Source organism: Gracilinanus agilis, chromosome 1, assembly GCF_016433145.1.
Source record: "Gracilinanus agilis isolate LMUSP501 chromosome 1, AgileGrace, whole genome shotgun sequence".
Lineage (NCBI taxonomy): Eukaryota > Metazoa > Chordata > Mammalia > Didelphimorphia > Didelphidae > Gracilinanus > Gracilinanus agilis.
Window position 1 is genome coordinate 164,245,488 of NC_058130.1, and position 9,143 is coordinate 164,254,630.

Below are 9,143 nucleotides of genomic sequence, written 5' to 3' on the forward strand. Positions count from 1 at the left end.
AGGATACATCATATACAAATCAGGAAGGCAAAAAATAAAATGACCTTTGCAACTATGGATAAGGGAAGAGTTCATGACCAAAACAAGGGATAGAGAAGATCACAGAAAGTAAAGTGGTCAATTTTTATTGCATGAAATTTAAAAGTTTTTATACAAAAATGCAGATAAAATTAGAAATAAAAATCAAGTAGGAAAAAAATCTTTGAAGCAAATTTCAGTAATAAAGGTCTGATATCCAAGATATATGAGATTCAAATATATTCTAAATAAGACCATGAGCCATTTCCCAATAATCAGTGGATTTGAACAATTTTCAAAGAAAAAATCCAAGCTATAAATTGTTATGTGAAAAAACATTACAAAATATTAATAATTGGAGAAATGTAAATTAAAGCAATTCTGAGGTTCTAACTCACATCAATCAGATTGGCAAGAAAGACAAAAAAAGGGCAATGGCAGTTGTTGAAGGGACACAGTAATATACTGATGCTAGAGATGGGAATTAGTCCAGTCATCCAGTCATTCTGGAAAGCAATTGGAACTATTTCTTAAAAGTCAATAAATTATGCATACATACACTTTGATCTAGCAATAGCACAATTAGGTTTAAACTGCAAAGAGATAAAAAAAGGTAAAGGATCCATATGTACAAAAAATATCTTTAGAAGTTCTTTTTGTAGTGGCAAAGAAATGGAAACTAAAAAGGTGTCAGGTGAAGGATGGTCAAATAAACTATAATGTCTGAAGGTAAGAGGACATTATTGTGACATAAAAAATAACAAAGGGAACAGAATACGTTTTAAAAGCAAGCTATATGTTAAGAGATTCATAATTGCATGTATAATCCCCTCCTGGCCTACAATGACTATCAAAATATATTGCCATTATATTTGATATGTGATAAATTCAAAATCTAAAAAATAAATAAAAACACTATTTACCTATACCTTTTTTAAAAGCTCCTTATAGATAAAAATTTAACAAAAAATGAAAATGTCTTTTAAAAACTTGATACTATATTTTATAAATCTTAAAAATTTACTACTATTGGATGTTTAATCCAATAGTCATTTTTACCAAGACTCAAAAGTTCGTTGTCCGTTTCTCATCGATAACTAGAGCCAAAGTATTCTATTTTTTAGTATAATAATACAGAAAAGGTACCAATGACTCTTTGTTAAAAATGGAAAGAAAACTGAAATTCTAGTTTCCAAGATATACTTTGGGTTTTATTGAAGAGACTTTATTCACTTTACAAAGTCTGACTTCAGCTCCTGTCTCTTCAATAGCTGAACAGTCCAGGGCTAAATATAAGGGGGGCTCAAGTTCATGCATGTGAATGAATGCCAGTTCTTCACCCCAAACTTCCAGTTATCAAAGTACTTTGTCACCTTAACTGATTTTTGAGTATTTAAGGTTACTTTAAGTCTTTTTTGTAAACCTGAAAGACTCCTGACATCAAATACTGAAGGACATTTCATCAATATAAATAGTGTTATGTCCAATGTCTTTAAGCAACCAAAAGAGAAAGAGGCCATACGTTTAGAACCCTGAAAGCCTGGACATGCCATTTTTCCACAATCCAATACATTTGGCCCTTTAAAGTCCAAAAAAAAATGCTCAATTAGGTCCTTCAATCACCATGGTATAGTGTGAGGAGCACACAAAGATTTGGATTGGAGAAAAAAATTATGTACAAAATATACAAACGACAAGGTAATTTACTTAAATTATCTCTGAACTTCAATTTCTTCATCTGTAAAATGGAGGTAAAAATTCTTAATCTACCTAACACTTCCTGAATATCTGCTACCAAACTAACCTACTGCTGGGATCTGCCAGATTTCTGGGGCATTTACTTCTATGCATTTAGTGACTTCCCTGGCACCTGAAAATCAGTCTACTGCCTGTTGCCATAACTCAATATGCCAACTACCAGTAGCCGTCCTCTTAGGGACAATTGCTCAAATATTTTTAGATTTGCCCCCATAGATCTGAGTTCTGGCTATCCTCAGTCTGACCTGTCTCACTACCCATCATGCCCAAGTACTGACACCACCAACTACAATGGGCCTAAGCAGCAGGGATAGAGGTTCTAAGATGTGAGTAAATGAGAGCACAAAAATTAATAGCAGCAGAATGAAATTTATCTCATCCTACTCTATTCCTTCCCCTTCTCTGTCCCATTCCCTTTCTCTTCTTTTGCCATCTTGAAGAAGGAAAAGCAATATGATGTCTAACCTACCTTTCTAGTCTTATTATAACTCATTCTCCTTCATGAACTTTATGGTTCAGCCAAACTGACCTGGTTGCTGTTTCTTATGATCCTCCATCTCTCTTCCTGGCTTTGCATAGATTAATCACTATAGAATAGAGGGGCAGCTGGGTAGCTCAGTGGATTGAGAGTCAGGCCTAGAGATGGGAGGTCCTAGGTTCAAATCCAGCCTCAGACACTTCCCAGCTGTGTGATCCTGGGCAAGTCACTTGACCCCCATTGCCCACCCTTACCACTCTTCCACCTAGGAGCCAATACACAGAAGTTAAGGGTTTAAAAAAAAAAGAATCACTATGGAATGTACTCCCTCTCCCTCTTTACTTTCACCTCTTAAGAATCATTAATTTCTTCAAAAGTTCAACCCAAGCACCACCTTCTATATGATCCTTTCCTAATCTCCTCTGTTGCTAAAATCTTCCCAGAAAAAAATTACCTTGTGCACATAGCAAAATGCCTGACACCACTAATTGACTTGTTCATCCTGTCTTCCATCTCCTCCCTTTCTACCACACACCTAGCAACTAGACAATATGAACAAGGTAAAAAATAGTAATCAAAAAAATGGTAATCAGTTTTTTTAAGGGGCAATTCCAAGCAGTAGGTAGGGTCTGCAATGTGACCCAAACAAAGCAAAACAAAGAAATATATGCTTGTTTTCAATATTGCCCCCAGAGGAGGCTAAATTGAAAGGGAATTCTTCATAGATGAGGTCCTCCAGATGCTCTTGCTGCAAATGATACTGTACTAATTGCACTAAACCCAGAAACACTGACTGAAAATCTTTCTGGATTATATCCATAATCATTTAGAGCTTAATTTAACCAACTACAGGAAGGGGGAAGGGGGGGGAAGTGGGTGAAGAATGTCTATTGCCCCAAGCTATATTATACAGTAGGATGTACAATCTATAGAGCTCATCTATATAAGTATCTTGGATAGACCCTGCCTATGTACAAAAAGCTGAACCCAGAATTGAATAGGAAAAGGGAAGCAAGCTGAATTGCAATTAGTAAATTTCAAAGTTAGTTTAATACCCCCAAACCTCTCCCTAAAAGAGCCTTTTTTAATTGCAATATTCTTACAATGATGTCACATGGTTATGAGTCATGGAACACAACAGTCCCTAGAGACATGAAACTGAGTACCACTTGAAAGGCAGGAGGCAGGTTCATTGAAGATATAAGAAAGAAATCACTAAAGACAATGGAAAAAGAAAGGGAATTCATTTTTTTAAGTTGCTTGGCTGGGGCTGCTATTCCTCTTGTAGGGATTTATTTCCTAAGTTGGGAATTAGAAGCCAGTCTATCTAAATGATCACCCTAGTGCAAATATCAATAATATGGAAATAGGTCTTGATCAATGACACATGTAAAACCCAGTGGAACTGTGTGTTGGGTATGGGAGGAAGGTGGGAGAAGGGGAGAGAAAGAACATGAATCATGTAACCATGGAAAATTTTTCTAAATTAACTGAATAAAATTTTAAAAATTTTAAATAAATTAAAAAAAATAAAAAAGAAGCCAGTCTACATGGCTGTTATATGGCTATAAGTAGAAAAAGTGTCTTAGCAATCATTAGCCTTTTTTTTTTTTAACCCTTGTACTTCGGTGTATTGTCTCATAGGTGGAAGATTGGTAAGGGTGGGCAATGGGGGTCAAGTGACTTGCCCAGGGTCACACAGCTGGGAAGTGGCTGAGGCCGGGTTTGAACCTAGGACCTTCTGTCTCTAGGCCTGACTCTCACTCCACTGAGCTACCCAGCTGCCCCCTAATTAGCTTTTAGTGATTATTGCCTTCTTCACTCTTAGGGCAATCTTAACAAATACAGTACTTTATAAACACTGTGGTCTTTTTTCAAACAGGCAGAAGATGCTAGCAAACTTTGAACTATGGGCAGCAATTTCACCACAAAAATATAGGTAACAGAGAAAGAGAATAGCCCAGATAAACAAACCTTTCTGAACTTTTCCCTTTTCATACACAAAGTTCCAAATGGTTCATATTTCCTAGAATAATAAGATCTAGGAAGAAATTCATATTTATTTTATTCATTAATCTTTTTTTTAATCTGCTAGAAGGATTGACAATTATCTAAAAATAAGGACCCTTATTTTCTATGAACCCATCCTACAATTAAAAACTAAATATAAGATTGCTCCAAATGACTAAGAGAAACACAAATCAAAAACAATTCTGAGGTTTCACCTTAGAGCCAATAAATTCAAAGTTTCAATTCAAAATAGTGTAAAAGAGACTATAAAACATGAGCATACTAATAGCTTTTGGTGAGGTTGTAAACTGGTCTAATCATCAATTGGAGAATGGACAAATGTTAATGTGTTATTTAGTTTTGCTGAACTGTTTTTTCCTCTTTTTATTCTTTGTTATAGGGATAGGCTATATGGATATAGGATGGCTAGCTGGAAAGAAGGAACATATTTTCAGAAAATAAGATTATATATGAAAAGAAAAGATAAAACAAAATTTAAAAACAACAAATGTCCACTTCTCCAAAAATAGACCTTAATATATAATGCTAAGTATAGAAATGCCATCCTTCAAAAATTATTATGAAAAATTTGTCATTTTAAAGAGGCCTAAATATTATCAGCTATTACCTGCAATTGACAACTTATAGTTAATATTTATTATTATGAATAATAATAATATTCATAAAAATACATGCTCAAGTGATTTTGATAATCTACCATTATGAACTATCAATTCCATTATCTTCCTTTCTGCACTGACACAGAGAATGGAAGTATGACTAAGATAAGAAACTTCCAGACTTTCCATAAATGACTTTTTAAAATATTTTTTCCCAAACATGAAAACCTGAAAGGGCATAGAATTTTTGTATTCTTATTCATCTCCTTTCCTCCTCAAAAAAAAAAAAAGTCTTGTGGCAATCCTATTAATGAGAGAATTAGAATTGGTGACTCCCAAACATAAGAGAAAAAAGAACAAATTAAAAACATTTAGAAAATATCTTGGGCTAATATAAGCCATAGCTGATAACAAACATAGAAGTCTCCTAACTTTTTAGTCATATATATTTGGAAAAAAAGTTAAATAATTTTTTATCAGAAATGACTTGTCAACAAGATAAATGAATTGTGCCTTTAGACAGATTAGATTTTTCTACCTTGTGGAAACTCTTTAGCAATCTAAGTATTTTGCATGTTATGTAACATACTGATCAGCTATATGAAGTCTTTCCTGATGCCTCCAGCAGCTAGTATCATCTGCCCAGTTACTCTTTATCTATTTTGTTATCTACCTATAGACATATATGCTGTCTCTTCTAAGAAAAATGGAAGCTTCTTAAGGTCAAGGACTAGTTCTCCTTTGTCTTTTTATCTCCATCGAGGTAGCTGGCAGACAACACTTTATAAATGTTTTTTTGACCAAGAGAATCACTGGTCCAAGAATATTCTAGATATGGAAATAGTTTAACAAGATAATACTTCTGATTGAGGAACTTAACACAATCATAGAAATAATTACCTTCTCACAACAGGTAACTAAAATAGCAACCTCTGCTAACATTAGGGAGACAGTCCAAGGGTCTGTCAGTACTAAAGAAACATAGCACTCCAACAGCATCCTCACTACTCTCAGTACTGGCTCTAGCTATCTACTTAAAATAGACTTAGTTGTATCCAATGTGGGGCAGTGGGACTCGGCTCTACTGCAGGTCCAAGGAGAGCCAACTGAGCCATAATGTAGAGTTGAAATGCATTATCAGACCATGTTTTACCAAAAGTTTATTTCAAGCCAGAGTGCTAGGCCTGGTGAAGGAAATACCTTTTCCTGAGTTCAAATCTGGCTTCAGATACTTACTAGCTGTTATTCTGAACAAGTTACTTTAACCCCATTTGACTCAGTTTCCTCATCTGTAAAACAAGCTAGAGACGGAAATGGAAAACCACTCCAATATTTTTTCCAAGAAAGCCCTATAAAGAGGTCACAAAGACTCAGACATGACTGAAAAACAACTAAACAAATTAATTAGTATACTGAAGGTATCACAGAAAGTATAGCTTCTAATACTCATAAAGCTACCCCTAAATGTTTGTAGTGTTCAGGGCAGTGACCCAGGTCCCAAAGGATATCTTCCCCAAACTGTGAACACTGCTCACTTGAGGCACTGACAGGTCTATTACTAAACACTTTTCAACTTCTGGGACCAGTCAGAAAGAATGGATCTTCAAAGGTTTAATTATGGAACCAGTAGGCAAAATTTTGAAAAGCAATTGCCAACAACTTACATTTAGATAGCTGACTTTAGAGCATGGATAATTTACATAGCATCTCTCCCACAACAACCCTGTGAATTAGGAAATACAAATATTCTTGGGCCAGATCAGAAAACAAGCTCAGTGAAGTTAAATGACTTAGCCATAGTCACAGACCTTTTTATAATGGGCACAAAATTATTAGAGTTGATTTAGTATATCACTAAACAATTATAATCCATTCAATATTAAATGATCCTGTTTTTAATAATCTGCTTATTACCTTAAAATAGATTATCAAATCAAAATGTCTCCTAATTACAAGAGTTATATTAAAGACTTAAGGCTATACTTAGCATTTCCTAAAGAAGGTAAACAATTTGAGCTTCTGGCAAAATATTTTCAAGAAAATACTATGATATCTTATAAACCTTTTTTCAGTTTTTAAAAATATAGTCTGAGAAATCACAAATTTTTTTATATCTATAACATTAAAAGAAATACAGAGTGTCCCAAAAAATCTCAGTGCCATTTCAAACTAGTAAAACTGCTCTGTGAAAAAACTAACTTAAAGTTACCTTTTGAAAAGTACTCAAGCACAGAATTTAATCATTTTTATTTCTTTTACTAAGCATAAATTTCCAAATGTCTTGGTACAAAAGGAAATTTGCATAAAGAATAAATGTGTCTACAAGTGGAAATATAGTCTAACATTCAAATATCAAATCTACCCAACTTAATCTTTACAAATAAAAGATATTGACTCTGAATGGAAAAATTGGCATTTGATTAAAAATTAATGACTTAAAGCTGTTGAATAACTTCACTTTAGAAACACACCAAAAATGTATCCAATACAATACAATATTATCTGCAAGTGCCATTCTGTATTAAGTCATGGACAGTGCTGGATCATAAACCTTCTTTGACATGCAGTATTAGAAAAATGGGGAGGGGGGGATGAGAAATGGGTTTTTATCAATACTCATGAAAGCAAGACATGTCACACATCATAGATTTAATACAGAAAAAGACACCAAAGACCAGATCTAGTCCTTCATCTAAAGGATGAAGAAACTGAGGCCCAGGAAATTAAGACTTATCCAAGGTCACCCAAGTAATAAGAGTTAGAGGCAGGATTTGAACCCTGGTTCCCTTGGCCTCTAGGGTCAGTGTTCATTCCTATTCTACCACGAAATGCCAATCCACACAAAAATTTAGAAGTCATAGAAAGGCCACCCACCAATACAAACACTACTGTATGCCTAACACAATGAAAGGGACACACCCGAGACTGAAACACGGAGTACAGCTGTTTAACACACACACACACACACACACACACACACACACACCCCAGCTCCCTTAGCCCCTTAATGCTCGACTTGCAGTTTTCTCGGAAGTAACTTGGGAGGAGAGTAGAAAAAGTATGCACTGTCATCTAGGGTGAACTGATGATTGCTGACTGCTCAAGCCAAAACCACAAGGTGACAAGTAGTAAACAGAACACTTGCTTCCCCATAAACCCATCGGGATAAAGTATAAACAACATTTTGGACCTTACACATTTCTCCTCCTCTTCTTACTCCGCATCCCAATCCCAAATTGCCTGAAACAGGTTTCTAGGAGGAAGGAGATATAGTAGCTAGACTAGGGGCGGACGAAGCATGGGGGGCTGGGGAGAGATCAGCCCGTAAAGCCCCATAGCTCTCCTCGCAATACTCAGAGGAAGCTCGGACCTGCAGTGCAACAGTGAGACGGGAGTGAGGTTCATGCCCCTCACCGCTGTCTCCCTCCTTATTCTTCTCGGACAATCCAAGGCCCCCCAAGCACGGAAGAGGAGGGGGAGAAGAAACGGGGAGTGGAGAGAAAAACAGAAGACCCAATACTTCAGAGGCTACCTCTAATAAACCGGGATCCCCCGGCCTACCCAGGCTCCCCCTCCTCCTCAAATAAAAATACTACGCACCGACCCCACCGCAAGAAAAAAAAAAAATAGAAAAAGCCCAGTCACGTTCTTGACAGCTAGAACCCAGTGTGGCTACCGGTGCAGGGAGGAAAAGAGGGCGGGGGGGATGGGGGGGGTCTCACCGACCACCTTGGGCCGCCCAGATTCTTTCTTCCTCCCTTCTCCTCTCCTCCACAACACCAAGACCCTCCTCCCTGGGCATCTGCTGACTCCCGCGCCCGCCCAGCCGCCTGTGGAGGCTTCACGCCGGGCAGCTCCAGGGCCCGTCCTGCCCCCAGAGCCGAACCGGGGTGGGGGAGCCCAAGCTACGCCGCCGCAGAGCTAGGGGCGGGGAGGGGAGCTAAGCGGACACCTCCTCTTACCGGCTCTGGGCGGGGAGAGGGACGGGCCTGGGAGGAAGGGCGGCCTCCAGCTCCAGCTCTGGCTCCGGCTTGGGCGTATCAGGCGGCGGAGGCGGTGGCTGGGGCTGCTTTTTCCGGGGGGCCCCGCGGGTCACTCGCCGCCAGCCGCCCGGTGTTTTCATACAAACCCCGGCAGCAGGCGAGGAGGAGGAGGCGGCGGCGGCGGTAGCGGAACCTGTCCGCATCCCGGGCAACGTCACCGCGCCGCCCCGCCCCCACCAGGCTTCCCGCCCCCCGCCTCCCTCCCAGTTCCTCTCG

General features: G+C 38.1%; 1 protein-coding gene across 1 annotated transcript in view; it reads right to left on the minus strand.

Moving 5' to 3' along the window:
- The window catches only part of AGTPBP1 (ATP/GTP binding carboxypeptidase 1), a 180,466-nt gene extending 171,396 nt beyond the window's left edge, over window positions 1–9,070 (minus strand). Inside the window, exon 1 of the mRNA XM_044678095.1 lies at window positions 8,847–9,070. Coding sequence (XP_044534030.1) covers window positions 8,847–9,070 — 224 coding nt within the window. The remainder of the gene's footprint in view (window positions 1–8,846) is intronic.
- Window positions 9,071–9,143: the final 73 nt, after the last annotated feature.